This window comes from Quercus suber, unplaced genomic scaffold (genome assembly GCF_002906115.3).
Source record: "Quercus suber isolate HL8 unplaced genomic scaffold, Cork oak 2.0 scaffold_271, whole genome shotgun sequence".
Lineage (NCBI taxonomy): Eukaryota > Viridiplantae > Streptophyta > Magnoliopsida > Fagales > Fagaceae > Quercus > Quercus suber.
In genome coordinates, this window is record NW_027069727.1 from 697,111 (window position 1) to 717,773 (window position 20,663).

Consider the following 20,663-nt stretch of genomic DNA (forward strand, 5'->3'; position numbering starts at 1 on the left):
GGTAGAGGAAAATATCAGAAAAATGAAAGGGCAAGAGAGAGATTGTACCTATTTATGGGCTCTAAGTCAACGGGTTAATGTGGACCAACCAGAAGCTGACATGTGGCAATCTCCTCAGTAAATGAATCGACATAATACATTGGCCAATGAGATCATGACACGTAGCATAATCTGAGGTGTCGAAAACCGACCATAACAGTGACACCACATGGCATGCCAATTAACTAATGAAACATCGACACGTGCCAAAAATGAACAGTGAGCAAGAATTTTGCTACAGTGACCAAGTCGACTCATGGACAAAGGGGGCAACCGATGGTGAACAAAAATCGGACCATCTCCAGTTCATCCATAGAGTCGTCCAAGACCCGAAGGGTCATCCAAGACCAAAAGGGTCATCCAAGACCAAAGAGGTCGTCTAGGACTAGAAAGGTAGTCCAAGACCGGAAGGGTCGTCCAAGACCTGAAGGGTCGTCTAAGACCAGAAGGGTCGTCCAGGACCAGAAGTGTCGTCCAAGATCGAAAGGGTCGTCTAAGACCTGAAAGGTTGTCCAAGACCGGAAAGGTCGTCTAAGACCAGAAGGGTCGTCCAAGACCTGAAGGGTCGTCTAAGACCAGAAGGGTCGTCCAAGACCAGAAAGGACTAGAAGGGTCATCCAGGACCAGAAAGGTCGTCTAAAACCAGAAAGGTCGTCCAAGACCAGAAGGGTCATCTAGGACCTGAAGGGTCGTCTAAGACCGGAAAGGTCGTCCAAGACCAGAAGGGTCGTCCAGGACCAGAAGGGTCGTCTAGGACTAGTAGGGTCGTCTAAGACCAGAAAGGTTGTCCAAGACCAAAAAGGTCGTTTAGGACCAGAAAGGTCATCTAAGATCGGAAGGGTTGTCCAAGACCTGAAAGGTCGTCCAAGACTAGAAGGGTCATCCAGGACCAGAAGGGTCGTCTAAGACCAGAAGGGTCATCTAGGACTAGAAAGGTCATCTAGGACTAGAAAGGTCATCTAAAACTAGAAAGGTTGTCCAAGACCAGAAGGATCGTCCAAGACCTGAAGGGTCGTCTAAGACCAAAAAGGTCATCCAGGACCAGAAGGGTCATCTAGGACCAGAAAGGTTGTTCAAGACCAGAAGGGTTGTCTAGCTCACGAAGTGACCTTGACGTTCTCCCAACACTTAGGAAATTTCCAGAAATGGATTTACCTACGTAAGTTTGAGATTCGAACCACGTGGTACTATTTTGTAACACGAACAAGATCCTTATTTATCGCCGTAACTTCTTAATAAGTACTTAACTTCCAATGGCAGTTATAGAAGATAGGATTGGACATTTTAACTTCTATAGTAGTTGTGGAAGCTAAGTCTGAACTTTCTAACTTCCACAAATATTGAGAAAGTTACTAAACAAGTAACCGCTCCAAGACTCTCTATATAAGGACTCATACACATCAAATCGAAGTAAGTTTCCATAACTCCTAAAGTTGGAATTCTTGAGTTTCAGAGGGAAAACTAACTTAAGCATCGAAGGGTTCTTGGCCGATTCCCCCCTGTCACCTTTGATCTTGTGTTTCTTTCTTTTCAGGCCTTCCAAGCAACCATTAGCCCATTGAAGTCTGGAGCATTCAACCTACTGATTTTCTATGCATTATTAGATTATATTATACATCATTGATTATATTTGGAAAATAAATGTCGATTGTACAATTTATGTCACTAGAATGTTTAGGTTGTATCCAGTATTTAGTGAATTTTTTAAAAGAATTTTTGGGTTCATTACAACTTATCCACCTGTGGTTTGGTCGGAATTTAAGTTGCCTATCCATGGTTTGAAATTCTGTACTTTGTAACCCACATATATTAAAAAATGGGGTTAAATATGTGTCTTTGCTCTCTTTGATTTTTCTCTCTTCTCAAAACATACAAAATATAAAAGAATATGTTTTGTATGTTTTGAGAGGAGAGAAACATAAAAGAGAGCAAAAATACATATTTGGTCCCATTTTTAACAAAGGTTGGTTACAAAACCCTAACTGAACCAACCTCAGGTAGGCAAAATGCCAAATTTCAAACCACGGGTAAGCAACTTAAATTTCAGCTAAAGTGGGTAAGTTACAATTAGCCAATTTTTTTTTAATTAATGACAATTAATAGTTAAGTTTTTGTGTCTATCCAAAGAATTTATAAAGCAATAGAGAAAAAGTTGATAGGAACAATTAGGCCCTCAATTCTACTTATAAAATTGTAGTAATTTGGTGTGACCACTTGGTAATTAAACATGATACTTACTTGGTGAAATCATGACTTTTAAGCCAAACTTTTATTATATAGTATATAATGTGATGTGAAAACTAAAAAGTACATACTATCCTTGCATCAAGAGATTCTTTGTTTCTCCAAAAAAAAAAAAAAGAGACTCTATTTTTCTAAAAAAATAAAAAAGGTTGACTCTCTATATGTTATAGTTAATTTAATTTAAAATTTCAAGTGACCCACAAATTATTATGATAGTTTTGATTAGATTTACGTGAGTTACGAATAAGTATTTTTATTTTCTTTTCTTTTTGAGGGAAAGACAAAAACAAACAAGTAATTTTTGTTTGATGGAGCAATGTTAGGGATATAATAATTTCACAAGTATTGAGATAGAATAGTGCTAAGTGACAAGTTTTAATTCACCTTCCACGAACCCTACATTTGTTTTTTTAGAATATTAAGTATTTTTAACGCACATGAAAAAATAGAAAATGTCTTAAAGAAACTGACAGTAGTATATATCTAAAACGGCTTAATTTACACTCATTTTCTAATGTAGGATTAATCCACTATTTTTTCTTTTAAAAATATTAAGTATTTTTAATACACAGAAAGACAGGAAGAGATGAGAAAAGTCTGAAAATACTGACGATGATACATATCCAAAATTCCTAATTCTTAGATTCATAGCACAGATCACTGCCCGGCCTAGGCATATTTTACTTGGAGTGAAATTTTTGCTTGATCAATAATAGGAACCGGGTCGGGTCGGAAACTTCCATCCCTAAAGCCAGAAGTATATAAGAGAATCTCATTCACCCAACCCAAAAAAAAAAAAAAAAAAAACAAACGAAAGGCTGCAGTGTACAACGTTTTTTTGCTTTTGTTTGTTTTTTTTTTTTTCTTCATTCTTTCTTGGTTTCAGTCTGGGTGGAGAGAGAGAGAGAGAAAACTAGGGCTTCTAAAAAGAAGAAGTTGAAAATGGAGTTGGTAGTAGAGAAGAAAGAATCAGATAGCAACAATAATAACAACAACAATGGTAACAACGGTGATAACTCCCAGCCAATTCTGGAATCTTCTTCTTCTTCATGGTCAGCCACTGTTGGTAGCAGCAATAACAACAAAGAAGGCGAAGATGTCCGTGAACGCCAAGCTCGCGACCTCAGAGCTGGTCTTCATCCCCTCAAGGTCTCTCTCTCTCTCTCTAAATTCATTGTAAACTCTGTTTGATTCTTAATTTATTAATACTAGAACTTCGAGGCTCTAAGAATAATTTGATTTTAGAAATTTAAGAATCTATTCGAACAATCTCTGACCTGGATCAAATATAGTTTGTAGTATCTGTGATTTAAGTGAGAGATAGATAGAGAAATAGGACTGAATTGAATTGTTGGTTACTTGGTTTTGAAAGAATGTGAGTTAGGTTACGTGAATGCTGCTTATTTGAACAATTAAGAAAACAAAGCTTAAACTTGAAGTTGAAATTGGATTGGAAGCTTTGAATTGAAACTTACTATCTTTGTGAGTTGAAATGGCGACAGACGAAGACGTGAGTTTTGCTACATCTAACTATCAACTATGAATCATCCACTCACTAATCAGGATTAGTCTTATGTATTCTTTTCCATAATTCTATCATATTCAAAATCATACTCTCTATCGATTCCTTAGTCGGTGTGTGTGTATATATATATATATATTTATTTATTTTTCCTGTTTTATTACTTCTAATAATGTTGTTTTAGATCTTCGGTTACCTTTTTTTTGTTCTCTTTATGTGAATTAACTCACTCTTTCTTATTTGTCTGTTACTCGTTCACCTCTGCACATGATCAAACCAAGCCATCTCAAATGATTTTCCCTTGTCTTTAAGTGAATTTCTTTCGTTTCAAATCCTATCTTGTATTTTCATACAGTATGTATGGCTAAAAAAACCATCGCCCCAATGTAGGCTACATATATTCCATACATAAATTAAAATTTCCTCAATCATGGTACTAGAATTTTAATGTCATTTTTAATATGGTTCTAAAAAATAAAATTGAATTTATCAAATCGTTTTACAGTTCTGAGAAAACCCTTAAAGGTTGTAATTATTGTATGGGTATGTGGAATTGTTGGTCTGCTATAGGTTAGCCCTGCCTGATATGATATAAAAACAAGGAGTAAAATTGACATTTCTTGATAATTAACCTGGCATTGATTTTTTATCAAAATAATATTTGTCCATTAACTTTATGAATCTAAGTACAGTGCAATGAATTCCATTCTACAAATTTTTTTTTTTTAATATATTATATGTAACACCATAGGGTCAAGGAGTAGTTGCTTCCAGCTCATTTTCATTGGGAACTTAAATATTCTTTTCTACTTTCCTCAATTATGTGAATTTGAATACTGAAAAGGAACATTTTTACCCTCATAGAGGCTTGCATGTGGCCTTGGGTGGGGAAAAAGGTTTTTGCTTCTATCCCTGATGGGAGCTTTATCTAGATCAGGCTTTGAATGGTCTTCTATCCCTTAATTGTGTAAGGCAACTGAGGTGGCCTCTCATTGCTTTTTCCAGTAGGCATATTAAATTCTGGTTAACTTAGAGACCTAGATTGACAACAGTTTCATGAACTTTTCAAATTATTGGAGGGGTGAAATTTATTCTATAAGGTTTGACTGAATTTAAATTTTAGCATGAAATGCTATATGTGGTTTCGCTATTCTTTTATTGTCTAAAATTTAAAGCTGTTTTTGAAAATTTATAATCACAATGGTTTATTAACACTTATTATTTTATGTCTTTATGACCAGTACAAGTTTGTTTTTTGGTACACTCGTCGAACCCCTGGAGTTCGAACGCAAACTTCATATGAGGACAATATAAAGAAAATTGTGGAATTTAGTACGGTAAGTTCTTGGCAAATACCAGATCAGTTTGAATTGTTACCTCATTTTGAAGTTCACTTTCTTTGATCATTGTCTTCGTTAGCACTCTGAACATTATGTGTGCCTAGGTTGAAGGTTTTTGGGTCTGCTATTGCCACTTGGCCCGCCCCTCTTCTTTGCCAAGCCCAACAGATTTGCATCTTTTCAAGGATGGAATCCGCCCTCTATGGGAGGTAAATTTCTAAGGACTAAGCCTGAATTAAGATGTTCCTTCTTTTTTCTCTTTATATATATATATATATTTTTTTTTTTTTTAAAGTAATAAGATTTATTGATATAAAAAAAGGGATGCTCTACTACACAGGAAGTGTATAGGGGTAAAAAAATCAAGTACAAAAGTTACAAAAATCTAGAAATCAAGAAAGGAAGAGTAAGATTGGTTTTGGAAAGTAGACAGCCAAGCTACTAAGGTTCTAAAGAAAAATAACTTGAGGTTTGAAATGGATCTCTCATTATCTTCAAAGCACCTACTACTTCTTTCCCTCCAAAGAGACCACATGAGACAATGGGGAACGATTATCCATATATGATTGTTCTGATGACGACCAAACCACCCTTGCCAACAAGCTAGGAGCCCCACAACTTTGGCATAACCCAACTTACTCCAAATAAGCCCAAAACCATAGACCAAAAGTCCATGGCAATTGGACAATGAAGGAAAAGATATTCAACTGATTCACCATTACAGTTGCATATATAACACCAATCCAATATCCAAACCTTCATTTTTCTTAAATTATCAATCGTCAAACATTTCCCCCAAGTTGTAGTCCAAACAAAGAAAGCCACTCGAGAGGGGATCTTTTGCTTCTGTATGCTTTTCCAAGGAAAGCATAAATCATTAGAGCCTGCTAGCAGACAATAATAAGCATTAACCATAAACCCCTTAGTTCTATTTGGTTTCCAGCTCATTTATCCTCCCCAATTCCCTTAGTTCCATGAAGCTCAACATAGCCTCAAATTTCCTATTATGTACAGCCCTAAAGAAACTTACATTCCAATGAAGAACTCCATATGTAAACTTCATAAGCTCAGCCTCAGCCACAGTTGCCTCCTTTTTATATGTGATTAGTTAGGACTTACAAAGGTAAATTATCAACAGTACTCACTCGTTAAATAAACTTTGTTGTTTCTCAGGACTCTGCTAATTGTAATGGCGGTAAGTGGATAATACGATTCAAAAAGGTTGTCTCAGGTCGCTTTTGGGAAGATCTGGTAAGGGGAAAGGCTTAAATTACATTTTTTTTTTTCTCTCCATAACTGTGTAGTTTCAAGTTTGTGATGATTCATATTCATAGTTAATTTCTTTCTCTTTGATTTGATAGTTTCTGACTTGTTGCCACAAGTCCTATCATAAGTTCATATGGGGTATTTTCAACATTTTATTTCATTTGAGCTATTTCATAAATTTGATGTGTCACTTTCACGCATTTAGACTGTTTTATTGAAAATATGATGTACTTAGAATTAAGTGGCTTCAATTTTTTATCTTGGCAATTGCTATTTATCAAATGAAAATTGTTGATTTTGCCAATTACTGAAATTGATCTTTGGACCTTCATTCCAGTTTTTTAAGGAAAGTTTCATTACTTAGGAAGTTCTTGGCTGTGTCTCATTTTACATAGTGCATATAGAATGGTGATGATGAAATTTTTTTTACATATAAGCAGCAGTGGTTTCAGCTAACTGAAATTATCATGAAATTTAAAAAGAGGGCATTGGTTTGAGAAGCCTGTTTGCACACATGCAGTTAACCATAAACCCCTTAGTTCTAATGTTGTTTTAGATCTTTGGTTACCTTTTTTTTGTTCTCTCTATGTGAATCAACTCACTCCTTCTTACTTGTCTCTTACTCGTTCACCTCTGCACATGATCAAACCAAGCCATCTCAAATGATTTTCCCTTGTCTTTTCATCAATAGGGGTCACACTATCTTTAAGCAAATTTCTTTCTTTTCGAATCCTATCTTGTATTTTCATACAATACATGTATGGCTAAGAAAACCATTGCCCCAATGTAGGCTACATATATTCCATACATAAATTAAAATTTCGTCAATCACGGAACTAGAATTTTAATGCTATTTTTAATATGGTTGCACAAAATTAAACTGAATTTATCAAGTCATTTTACAGTTCTGAGAAAACCCCTTAAAGGTTGTAATTATTGTTGGGTATGCGGAATTGTTGGTCTGCTATAGGTTAGCCCTGCCTGATATGATATAAAAATGATGAGTAAAATTCCGGTTAGAATAGAGACAATCTACTAATTTTGAGTTTGTGTCTCATGGCTTCAAATTCTGATTTGGCATTCTGAACCCAGTCCCTACCTAATATTCTACATGCTGGTCCGTAAAGCCAAGCCACAATTGATCTCAGTAAAACCTATAAGCCCCTTTCTGCACCAAAAAGTATGTGAGTGCTCTTTTTGCAGTGCTTCTCAAGGGCATAAAGCCTTGTAAACATAATTTAGTCAGTTTGAGCTTGGTCTCATGTCTTTGAAATTTGACTTGGCTTTTGAACTCAATCACCTACCTTATATTGTACACTAAGTTCTGTGAATCCTAGCCAGTATAAATTGATAAGTCTTATGGTTCATTTCTTCTCGTAAAAGTATGCTAATGATTTTAAATTCCATTTGGTTAATTGGATGACAATTTGTCAGCAAATGATTTTAAATTCCATTTGGTTAATTGGATGACAATTTGTCAGCAAATGCTATATGGAGACTTGGGTATTAAATGTTTTTTTATGTTTTAACCTTGTTTTATTGGGGAAATGGTTATGGCTAAGAGAAAGAGGCATTATGGAGAGCAGTAGTTGATAGAAAATGTGAGAGTGATTGCAGCGGACGGGTTTTAGGTGTGCTTCATGAACCACATGGTGTAGTCTTTGGAGGCATCTTAGAAATGGTCGGCCAAATTTCTTGAGGTTCATCAGATTTGAAGTTTGGAATGGCCATTGTATTCAATTTTGGCATAATGTATGGTGTGGGGATGTGATACCTAGGGAGGTATTTCAAAACTTTTTTGCATAGCCCAGTCTAGAGAAGCCTATGTGGTGGAGGATTTGCCCTGGAATATTGACGTTATTCATTGGCATATTACTTTTAGAATAAGGTTTCTCTACAAACTAGTTTGAAGAGAAACCCTTCAAATTGCTCATATATCTTTTATTGGGTGTGATTTTTGAAAATCTAACTTTTAGATGCATGTTCCTTATGTTCTTAATCTGCATGTCAAATTTCGTTCAAATCGGATGTTATTGATCTTAACTGTTCTATTAAGATTGAAAGGGATGGAGAAGATAGGATTTGCTGGATACCAACAAGGACCGGTACGTTTGAGTTAAAATCTTTTAGCAGGGTTCTCTCTAATGGGAATCCTCAATAATTTCCATGGAGAAGTATTTGGGGCATTAAGGTTGCCATAATTTTATTTCTATATTTTACGTAGACAAATGCTTGAGTGAAATTCCTTACCATGGGTAATCTTCCAAAGAAGATTTTTTTTGTTTAGAAGAGTGGTGTTCCATGGGCAAGAATGGGGAGTTCATAGAACACATGCTCATTCGTTGTGATTTTCTGTATTATCTATCATCATTGGTGTTTTGTTTGTTTGGGATTCAATGGGTTATGCCATAAGAGAGTGGTGGATTTGTTAGCTTGGTGGAAAGGGGCTTTTCACAGACATCGAAGTGTAGTTATTTATAATGTGATTCTTTTATGCATCATATGGACTATTTGGAGAGAATGGAAGAATATTTTTGAAGGGGTAGAATGATCACCTTTGGAATATTTATTACACACACACACACACACCTATGTATTAGTGGATGACTGCCTTAAGTGGTCATTCCTTTTCTGATTAGGTGTAAATGATGTATTGTAGCAATTAAAGTACACTTGCTGTGTACTTGGATTGCATTGTTTTTTCTTTTCAATAATATATATATATATATATATTAAGTCCTTGGGCTAATTGGGTTCAATGGGTCATGCCAAAAACTGTGGGGATCTCCTAGTTGGCTAGCGAAACTAGTTTGGTAAACACTCACCTATGGTATGGATTCTATGGAATTTAGCCCCTTGTGTTTGATTTAGTTATTGTGGGGGGGACACAACAATCATACCTTTGAGATTGTGGTGGTTTCAGAATCCCAGATAAAGAGATTCTTTCTTAGACAGCCAAGAGAGTGGTCAGATGTCTTGGGGTTGAGTGATAGTAATACTGTCACAGAATTTATTCACTTTCGTTTGCTTGTAATTGTTGACCTATGTTTTTAGGCTACCTTGTGTTTTTCCACACATGAGGTAGCTCATAATGCTATAAAATACATTACTTATTAAAAAACGGTATCCTCCTTGGGAGATCTAAGCCTAATTTCCACTACATGCCACCCCTTTTAGGGATTTTAGGACCCTTGGTTTAAATTGTCTTGTCCTTTGTTTTGTAAGTTAGTCCTGCCTACCTGTGCAGGTTCTTGCATTAGTGGGTGACCAACTTGATTATGGAGATAACATATGTGGTGCAGTACTAAGCATTCGTTTCAATGAGGATATATTGAGTGTGTGGAACCGCAATGCATCTGATCACCAGGTTGGTGATTTTATAATCTCTCTTGACACAGACATGCACTTTACATGCACAAAATACTTATGTAATACCTTGACCTTGGTTTGTTTGTACCAGGCTGTAATGGCTCTCAGAGATGCTATTAAACGGCACTTAAAGCTTCCCCATGGCTATGTTATGGAGTACAAGCCCCACGATGCCTCTCTGCGTGACAACTCATCATACAGAAACACATGGTTGAGAGGGTAGAGCTCTATGCTCGATTCTCTCATTTTGCAACCATATGTGTAATCGAAGTCTTCCTGTCAAGGTGACTGCTATATAGGAAATTTATCTACTGATAGCAGTCAATTAATCCTGCTCTGCAATCTAACAACTATGAGGGAGTGTGTTGTGATTGGTGACAATCCTTTAGGTTGAACTGAATTTACTGTTAGTTGCATTTATGAATATCTGGTTTTATAATGAAATTTTATGGTACGTTGCATACCTAATACGTGGATGCCAGTGTTGTGAATAAATGTGCAATGGCTCACTCTAGGCTAGTTTCACTCTGGTGGTGAAAAGGGATAGTGGAGCCCTGCATTAGCCCTAATTCCGTTCTTTAACAGCATCAGGTCGTATTCAAATTTAAGATTGCCATCAGAAATGTTATTGTTAGAATGATTTTGTTTTAGTTGAAATTCTTTTCCCCACCTTTCTAGTTAATTGTTCAATGGTTCAAATCCTATTGCTGTCAACCCCTAAAATACCCTCTACCTCTATGGTAATAGACTGAGGGATAAACTATGATTATGGGGGTAACAACGGACAATATCCCGTCAATCAATCTCGATGGGTCTCACCCATTTCTTAGAACTTGAAAGAAAACAAAAGTTTACTTTGAGTCGCAAAACAACTTCTTAAATGGTAACTCTTGATGGCTCATCTCATGAGATGCCCTCTTTTTGGATGGTAGATCGAGGATAAATCCAGTGATTTGATAGAGCACCACTAAGGGAAATGGATCTTGGACTATTTGAGTAGGTTGGGCATATACCACTCCTCTGATTATTGTTAATGAGTCTTTTGATATTTAAAGTATGTTTGATAGACTATAATAGATATTGTAATGTAATAGTTTTTTTTACGGTTTAGTTATTTTTTAGTTGAGTCATATTTTTATTATAAGTAATAGTCATTTTTTTATAAATAGTTATTCTTTAAAATAAAAAAACCATTTCTAAAATGATTATGATAGCTATTTTTTAATAAGTTTAATAATTTTTAAAATTAATATATTTTCAATTAAAAAAAACTTTTTATATACACATAACACTTATAAAAATAAAAAATCATAAAAAAATAACTCATCTTTTTCTCAAATTTAAATAATATAATTTTTAAGGAAATATCATAATAATTATTTCTCCAAAGTTTTTTTTTTTTTTTTTTTTTTTTAATTGAATAATTATAATGGATATACTTTTTTTTTTTTTTTTACCTTTTATTGTGAACTAATTACTAATAAAGTTCTATAACAATTATGCTATAATACATGTACAACATTCTCCGAAACCATTTTTCTTAAAACATTACAACATTATTTATGGTAACTTACTAGTTTATCTTAGTTGAAAATGATTTTACATAAGAATGAAAATAGATAAATGTTGGAATACTAAGGTAGTGGACAATAAAAATATATAAATATTCTATTTCTCTTTTCAACTACTATGATGTCAAAAGGAATAGCTTTGGTCAAGCTCCCTATAAATACTTCTACAATCACTATACAACAACTGGAATATCGGATAATAAAAGAACCCAAATGCTCTCACTCTCTACAGAGTGAATTAGATGATTAGAGGTTCATATAAGGAACTTAGCCAAGTCCAAAATTAATAATCCTCCAACTTGAAGGAAAGAAAAAAGAAAGGTCCAGCAAAACTGACGCCAGCTTCCTCTAAAATTGCACTGGGGTCAGGCTAATTGAGAGTTGAGACTCAAGATCCGGCCTTGGTGGCCATACAAGTAATAGATCAAGGCGTTGGAAGCATATAAAGGTGTTGCAAAGACAAGAACTTGGAAGTTTACCAGAGACACCAAACTATTAAATTTAGATGATCATGCCCACAAATCCGAAAGGTTCACAGATAAGAGAAAAAGAGTTTAAAATGTAATTTCAGTTTCATTCGTAATCATGTACATTCCAAATGCTTTCCAAGGTCCTTCTGCGGGAGAATTACATATTGCATCCATGTATGTTTCATGAACCTATTGATTATTTGCAAGCAATCCAAATTAAACTGATGATTGAAGCCCAATGATACCTGATCAAAATTGGTGTAAAAACGTTAAGCTTCTTTACGTATGAATAATGAATAGAGTTCAAATGAAACAAAGGTGCAATGGGAACTGCTGGGTTACACTATTGCATTCCCATTGCTGACTTCATTTCAAAATTCTCTCCAAAAACATAAAGCTAAGCGAAAAAAATATTTACCACATCCAACTCTTGCACCGGCATTCCCAGTACTCTTGCTGAGTTCATGTCCACCTATTGCATTTGTCAGTTTAATTAGGAAGATTCCAAGAATGTGATGAGATATATGTTTACATAAAAAAAGTGGCAGCTATTTGAGAACAAGAACTTTCAGACAGAAATAGCTAACCAAATTACTGACCATTGTGGGACGTAACAAATTGTAAGAAAAAGGTGAAGCTGGCTGATTAGGCGATTAAAATTATAATTTTTGGAAATATTTTAGAAATTTTAAATAGCCTAGTGTCCACCTCACATCATTCTGTGCGTTATAATGAAGGAAGGATGAAAATTCTTCACTTTGAGCATGATTCCAAAAACCTGTCTCCTACTACAAAAATTCAAAGCAGAGAGCTACAGGCCACCAAAACGTCTAAGCATCTATAAAGTCATCCCTTTAATTAGAGTTGTTATAGGAAAGATTTATGGGGGTTCTTCAGGTGATGCTTGAAACTGTCCCAATTCCTAATACATATTAAAGACCCAAATCCTCTATTTAATTCTTAGCGTTTATGGCTCACAGAATGAGTTGCTCAAGTTTCCCCCATGTCTTTTTATCACCTGCATTAAATTTTGTCTTAATTCCTGGTGAACCTTAGTGAAGAGGAAGACTTTTGTGATTAGTGTTTCATGCAATCAAATTTCTATGCCTGTTTCTCACTGATATTTACTTTATTGATCCCATCAAGTGAACCATGGTTCTTCAAGACGGAAGTACCGGACAGTCCACACCTGCAAGCAATGTTTAAGGATATAATTGTTTCAATCAGTACAAATCTTCGGGCGCATTCTCTTGGGTGATAAAAAGATTGTCATTTGGAACAACGAAAAACCCTTTGTTTAAAAGGAGGGGCTATGTCCTAGATAGGGTTCATTCCTCTTCTCCTACTATGATTCCGTGAAACATATAGAATCTCCCTGATTTTTGTTTAATACTATACCATTCAGATCAGAGTCTAAGCTTGTTTCCTACAACAAAAGACCTCCATTTCATGCATCAACCTTCAAAGTGAACCCCGAAGAATAAAACCTCAATGAAGGAATCAGATTATAACCTCACCCATTTGGCTTATCATAAATGTCAAAACTTTATACGTCCTTGAGCTCTAGCTCAAATGGCACCTCCTTTCCTTATAAAATTAAGTGGAGATGGCAAGGTTGTGGGTGTCACCAATTGGGTGCTTGTGTAATTACCAATAAAAAAATTGTTAAGAGCACATAATAATTCCATGCCCATGTAAACCATTGGCATACAGCTCATATCAGCCACCAACATCTGTCTAGACTATTTTTATTTTTTTATTTTTTGATGACGAGGCTACCGTTGTAATGAGAAAACTATGGATTATCTTCTACTCCACTGTAAGTATGCTTATGTTTTGTGGAGTGAAATTTTTTTGATGTTTGGGATCCAGTGAGTAATGCCAAAGATAGTAATGTCCCTTATTTTTGGATGGAGGGATTGGCTGGGAAAACATTCTTCAAATATTTGGAATATGGTTCTAGCTTGTCTTATGTGGTAAATTTGGCAGGAATGTAATAATCATAATTTTGAAGATATTGTGAGATCTACAGATCTTTTGAAGCCTATACTAGTTGGAACTTTGTTTCAGTGGGTTAGAATTTGGGGTTTTACACAGTGTTCTTCCATTTTGATTTTCTCCTTTTTGTTCAGATCTCTTTTTGAGTTATTTGTATTCGTTTTAAGTATAGAGTGTTCACCATTGTGAACACGATGTCCTTTTTATGCAATAAATCTTTGATTATGTATCAAAAAAAAAAAAAAAATTGATGACGAGGAACCCCCTCAAGGTATGAGACAGTGGGACCACCCCTGAGGGGTAAAACCATAGATGCCTATACACCTCAACTAAGTAGGCATCAGGTAAATTGTGAAATGCCTCAGCTAAGAGTCGAACCAGAGACTTTTGGGTTTACAGTTAGCCCAAACACTCTTCCTTACCATTGAGGCACCCTGGCTGGAGGCATCTATCTATCTAGACTATAATATACATCTAAAATTTCTTTTCTCATATTTTCCTCAAAAAAATTCCAAATATAACCTTTCATAGACTCAGATGAAAATCCATCTAGATACATGCATGTAACCTAGGCTTCCCACCTAGATTTGTCCCACGGTAAACGTTAGGCTTCACCACCTAAGAGTTGTTTGGAATCACCACCAAACACAATACAATTTTACATGAATAACCTCTGATTATAATACACAATAAACCATCTGGATATATAGAGCTTCCAGGAAAATATGAGATAAAGATAAATAACCCTAAAACGAATCCTAATCTAACTCAAATACTAATCCAAACTAATGCAAATACTAAACTAATCCTTATCTTGGGGGATGGTACTAAAGTGAAGTTTTGGAAGCATGTGTGGTGTGGAGATTGTACTCTCCAAGAGGCTTTTCCGGAACTTTATTGTATTAGTAGGACAAAGGATTCTTCAATAGCGGAGGTTATGTGTTGGTCTGGTGGGAGGATTCATTAGGATGCTAAATTTCATCATCCTCCACAAGATTGGAAACAAGAATCCTTTGATCTGTTTATGGATATGGTCTACTCTTCGACGGTACGGGGATTGGGTCCGGATCGGGTTTGTTAGAAACTAGCAAGGAGTAGAGGTTTTGAGGTTAGAGGATTCTATCTTTATCTACCCTCCTACCCTCTTATCCCTCCCTTGGAGAATGATATGGCAATCGAAGGTTCCTCCAAGGGTAGCTTTCTTTTCATGGGCTGTTTCCTTAGGTAAGATTTTAACAACAGATAACCTTCGTAAACGACGTATGCTAGTTCTTGATTGGTTTTATATGTGTAAGAATTGTGGGGAGTCGGTGGATCGTCTTCTTCTTCATTGCCCCATTGCTTGTGAGTTGTGGTCGTTGGTGTTTTGTTTGTTTGGAATTCATTGGGTTATGCCTCGAAAGGTTATTGAGTTGTTCGAGTCTTGGCAGGGTATGTTTGGACAACATAGAAATATAGAGTTGTGGAGAATTGTGCCTCCTTGCTTGTTATGGTGTATTTGGAGCGAAAGAAATGCTAGAAGCTTTAAGGGATGTGAATGCTCTATGTTAGAGATCAAGTCTTTTTTTTTTTTTTTTTTACACACTCTCCTTGATTGGAGTGTGGTCTTTTGTCATTTTTCTTGTTCTTTCCTTCTTGTTTTATTTGATCATTGTAATCTTGGTTATTGATTTATGCCTCCATAGTACATTTCCAATGTACTCGGGTTGGTTGTTTTTCGTTATTTAATAAAACTTTCGTTACTTATCAAAAAAAAAAAAAAAAAAAACTAAACTAAACCTTATCTAAGAGCACGAAATTTACTCCCTATCACAACTCAAACTAAACAAATAAAAACATTAAAATCTAAAATTATCTAATGAAAATCCAAAATAAAATATTGAAATAGTTTATGGTTATGCTCCTGCATCAGTAACTATCCTAGGAAGGTTACACCCAGAGCTAATGGATTCCTACAATAGGCTGAAACTTACGATCTGGATCAGGCACAACCTTAACCATTAATTGTAAAATATGTTACCAATTATTAGAAAAAGAAGGGATATCTAGCCACAATCTGAGAAACATATGATAAATCGGCCACACAGAGAGAGAGAGAGAGAGAGAGAGAGAGAGAGTATAAGGAGTAAGGAAAATCAAGAATGGAAGATTTTCACATTCCAATACACCAATCCTGGGGAAGAGTTTTCACTAGCTCAACTTGAGGAGTATTCTTCTTGGATTTGTATATAATGTGCAAACATTATATGCTTAAACCTGTGGTTAAAATTTTATTCCAAACCTGATAGCTAATTGGTTCACACGCACAGTCCCAAATGTAATAATGTGTTCAGGTGAATACAGAAAAATATGTAGCAGGTGTGCCACCTAACATAGAAAATATCTCCAAACAAGGTATATAAAAAAATGATAAATTAGCTAGTTATAATATGATGGTAATGCTTAATGAAAATTAGGTCACATGACAAGCAACTCTAAGCACAAAGAGAATGACAAGAAGAAACTCTATTCACAATGAGACTTACAACCAAAAATTAGCCTTCACTTTAAAACATTACATTTTTTTGAACAACTAGGAATATTACTGAGGAAGCCATTATACTTAATAACCATGAGATATGAAAGAGCAAGTTTCACAAAGTTGGAGAGACTAAGAAGTAAGAACACTGTTGATATACCTCAAAATAGATACATCAGAACCATGAAGGGAAAATTTAAAATACAATAGCAAGATTGGCGAGTTGGAAAGAGAAAAAGAAGCATGTTTCTAATTTTAGCAAAACTTTCGGATCATTTCCAAAATTTCCACAATTAGAGCTTGTTATTATCTTTATCCATCACAAACTCAAAATCCTTCAAATATAAATGTATTCATTCTTCAATAATAATGAATACTTCACTTCACCCAACAAAACTACAGCAAAAGAAGCATACCCGTGTTGGCAAAGATTTTCACAAATTTTCATATTCAGTTTTTTTCACATCCAACTGGCTTAAGTTTTGGGGACAGTGGTGTCTAACACATAACTCTACCAAAATCGTGTAGATCCCACGTATTAACAAACACTATGTAAGCAAATTAAATATACTCTCACCTCTACCAAGATCATCAGGATCAGCATGCACAACAATTGCCCTCCCAAGTATGGAATGAGGACCAACAAGCGGAATCTACAGAACGTAACAGTGTCAGTGAGAGAGGACAATTTTATATATTCAGAGAACACTAGAGTTTAAGTAAAACTAAGACCCATAATAATGACAGCAAAAGGAATAAAAGTCATCCCATTCCCATTGTGAATAACAGAGCATTATGGATATTAGTTAAATCATACAGAATTAATTTTAGGACATCACCATCACATTCCCTTCTTATTTATTAACCTACTGTCAACTTGAACAATCCAATGAAAAGAAGCAGAAAAGTTTTGATGCCATAAATAAAATACAAATCGATTACCTGTTTGTCTTTAATGGAAACCTCAGCTACACCTGAAGGGGATTTAAAATTAATCACAAGGCAATTGATTCATTTCCTGTAGTGTAAGTGCATGAAATGAAATATATATATATATATATATAGTATTACCATCTGGGCCTGCAACAACGTTACCCAAATCACCAGCGTGACGCACTTTATCCATAGGAGATCCATGATCCTTGTTTAATGGATTGAAATGAGGGCCTAACAAAACAAAACCCATTATTATTAGTATTAACAATAGCCAAATAGCAATATAACATAGCATAGCATAGAATTAGTACCAGTGGAGTTGCAGCCATTAGTGGTGTCACCAAGGGCGTGAATATGGAAGCCATGGAGGCCTGGTGAGAGCCCTGTTATCCTCCCTTTTACATGGGTTGTTGTTGTTGTTGACCCTATATATATATATATATATATATTTAATTATAATTATGTAAAATCGAATATCACAACAATAAAAGCAGAGAGAGTGAGACCGTTGGTTTCCTGGACAAAATGGATAGAGCCTCGAACGTTGTTATCCCCGGAGAAGGAGGAGATGAGAGCCACCGCTTTGAGACTCATTTCATTTGCTCATGTCATCACGTGTTTGTGTAAACCGTGATAGTTATACTTATAGCCCGCCTGCTTCCATTTGTTTTTTTGGGCTTTGAAGTTTCCGGGATGATGGGCTTTTCTCTTCCTATTACTAATAAGTGTAGGCAACCAAGACAAATTATAAATATTTTCTCTTCATCGTTAATGAGCATTTAGAAAAATAATGAATTTTCAAAGAAAAATTGAAAAGATTGGGAAGGTGTCCAATTCAAATTAGATTTCTATAGTACAATAGTCAATATAAACAATTTACTATTCTAGCAATCAAGACAATTATAATAATTACATGGCATATGAACATGCATAGTGAAGATTTAGATCTAACCAAGATGGCATATGAACGGTTTAATTTATTTATTTATTTTTTTAAAAACATAATATATTTTTTATTTTTTCATATTTTATGTGATTTATATGATACTAAAATATGTAGAAGTTTTAATTATGGATATAGGGATATGTTATGAGATGCATGAAACCTTGATATAAATCATACGAGCAATTAGTTAAGAAAAAAACTTATATCTACATATTAATTTATGAATGCATGAACATGTTATTGAGCATATCACACTTATATCTAAAGCCTTAACATTTTAAATACTAAAACATGCTAAAAAAAGGAATCTATCCTAAACATGTTTTTCGATTTTTTTTTTCTTCACATTATTGTAAAAAAATAACAAAACCTAATTGAACACGTTCTTAAAAAAGTATTGAAATACTACCTACATGAAAATTCTGGATCATAAACAGTTGATTGCCACGTTATAGATTTTGGTACTCTTCACTCCAAGGATCGTGCTTGATCTTGAACTTGTTGAGATCTCCACCCTTTATGATTTCTCTGGAAACATGAAGTTTGTGAATGGATCTTCATTTATCGTTGATGAAAATTGATGCAATGAACAATGTGGTTGATGAATAATATGAAAACTATAGTAATTTGTGTGTGTGAGATGTGCTAAATGTATGTTGAAAATATGCAGAAAAAGAGAGAGAGTAAAACATCATTGCTATATGCACTAGAGGAGTTTACGTATGTGAAAATTTTGGTTCTTTTTCAGTTGGTGTACCTCTCCTATTTATAGAGAGATGTGTTTTCTTTGTTTTTTCTCTCTCATAAAACTCAAGACAAAGTGGAAACAAATCAGATTCTCTATATGGAAAAAAAAAAAAAAATATATATATATATATATATATATAGGATAAAGACCCAGTGTCGATCAGCACTCATGGCCTCCAAATGGGCACATTAGTTATACATTTGGACGTTATCTTTGGTGGTTGTTCTTCCATGGTTCAAATTCTAATTAATTTAATAAAAAAAATACATTACCCAATTAGATAAATACAATTATTTTGAATTTAATGAAAAAAATAATATTATTAGTATGGAATTATTTTAGTATTTGCATGTCTATCATAATTATTATTTTTTTTTTTGAGAATGTATCATTATTAAAATTGTGAGCGGTGTAAGCAAGACCTTTGGGCTGGTACTCACTTGGGCTCACAACTAATTTGTATTGTGGACTTGAGTTTCTTACTCTGGGTTGTTCTCAGCACAGAGACTCAATGAGATCAATTTTCTCTTTTCCACTATCTAAACCACCTCTTTCTCTTTATCCGCTCTTCCCATCTCCCTCTATCTCTCGTGAACCTTTTTTCCAACCCACCTCATTTTTGCTCCAACTCCTCATATTTATAGCTTAAGGTTAGTGGAGAGATCATGATGACTCCCATGGTTAGTGCAATGAGAGGTCTAGTATTATTGATCATAAGTGGGTGGTTAGGTGGGAGTGGAAAGTGGTGAGTGTGGCTTTAGAACTTGATTCCCACTTCGCAGATATGCTCGGTGGCGATGTTTCTAAACGTGCTGCTGGGTACCCCACGTGCAGCACAACAGGACGCCGTTCACTTATCCGACTGGGAAATAATTGCTGAGCAAACACGAGGTGGCGAAACTTGGGCCAGCGGCCTACGTGGATTCAGTTTGGGCTTCCGGGTAGAGAAAAAGAGAAACCAGGATTATGGGCCACATCCTAGTTTTAAGACCCCAGGCCCAAGCAAGGCTCGGATATGGGTTGCCGTACAAAAATTAATAACCAATAGATTCAATATTTTTAATTAATCTTTCATGAACCTATTAAAATCAATCTTGGATCATCCCATGCATGCATGCATACGGTAAGATTAGAGATTAATCAATCTTATTTAAGCTTTTGTAAAACAATAATCTAGACACTGTTTTGGACACAAAAAGAGACCAATTCAATCACAATTGCATTATGACCAATCACATTTTATCATTTTCATGATATGGTGCTCATTCTTTTCACATTTATGGTAAATCATACCATGATTTTTATTAGTGAAATTCACTATAAATATGAGAAGATAGAGCACCATATCACCATGGTCTAGAAACACAAACACCTAATAATTACTCATAGAGTAAAAACTTTTTACTTCGTTGTACTTGCAAGCATCTTCCCCATGCAATTTGAAAGGAATATAGGGGTTTTCAATTGGATAAATTAGGATCATACAAACAAAAGTGGCCACCAACTCAAAATCTGAAATTGACTTGTGTTTGCCTCTTAACCCCTTCTCTCATTGGGGTGTCACATGTTGCCGGTGCAGGTGAACTGGCTTGAGAGAGTTTAGGGAGAAAAGTAACTCCTCATTAGGGTTCATGAATACAGTACATAAAAATTGTACCTTTTCTAATTGACGTTTTGATACTTTATTCATGGCACA

At 35.0% G+C, this 20,663-nt stretch overlaps 2 protein-coding genes across 2 annotated transcripts; one reads left to right on the top strand and one right to left on the bottom strand.

Moving 5' to 3' along the window:
* Nucleotides 1-3,085: 3,085 nt before the first annotated feature.
* On the top strand, nt 3,086-10,462 carry LOC112003073 (eukaryotic translation initiation factor NCBP). The gene is made up of 6 exons (XM_024035248.2): nt 3,086-3,432; nt 5,047-5,142; nt 5,250-5,354; nt 6,319-6,396; nt 9,659-9,778; nt 9,872-10,462. Exons 1-6 carry the CDS (start codon nt 3,226-3,228, stop codon nt 10,001-10,003), a joined length of 738 nt encoding a protein of 245 aa, XP_023891016.1. The 5' UTR covers nt 3,086-3,225; the 3' UTR covers nt 10,004-10,462.
* Nucleotides 10,463-11,825: 1,363 nt separating this feature from the next.
* Nucleotides 11,826-17,909, bottom strand: LOC112003070 (superoxide dismutase [Cu-Zn] 2). The gene is made up of 7 exons (XM_024035246.2): nt 17,780-17,909; nt 17,585-17,698; nt 17,409-17,504; nt 17,280-17,311; nt 16,915-16,990; nt 12,240-12,293; nt 11,826-12,066 (listed from the first exon to the last, which is right to left on the bottom strand). The coding sequence occupies exons 1-7, from the start codon at nt 17,865-17,867 to the stop codon at nt 12,038-12,040; spliced, it is 489 nt and encodes a 162-aa protein (XP_023891014.1). The 5' UTR covers nt 17,868-17,909; the 3' UTR covers nt 11,826-12,037.
* Between the last annotated feature and the right edge of the window lie 2,754 nt (nt 17,910-20,663).

Coding starts and splice junctions, on each gene's coding strand:
- LOC112003070 (XM_024035246.2), bottom strand. CDS start 17,867: ATGAGTCTCAAAGCGGTGGCTCTCATCTCCTCCTTCTCCGGGGATAAC. Junction 17,699..17,779: donor TTTTGTCCAGGAAACCAACG/GTCTCACTCTCT, acceptor ATATATATATAG/GGTCAACAACAACAACAACC. Junction 17,505..17,584: donor TAATGGCTGCAACTCCACTG/GTACTAATTCTA, acceptor TTGTTTTGTTAG/GCCCTCATTTCAATCCATTA.
- LOC112003073 (XM_024035248.2), top strand. CDS start 3,226: ATGGAGTTGGTAGTAGAGAAGAAAGAATCAGATAGCAACAATAATAAC. Junction 5,143..5,249: donor AAATTGTGGAATTTAGTACG/GTAAGTTCTTGG, acceptor ATGTGTGCCTAG/GTTGAAGGTTTTTGGGTCTG. Junction 5,355..6,318: donor GAATCCGCCCTCTATGGGAG/GTAAATTTCTAA, acceptor GTTGTTTCTCAG/GACTCTGCTAATTGTAATGG.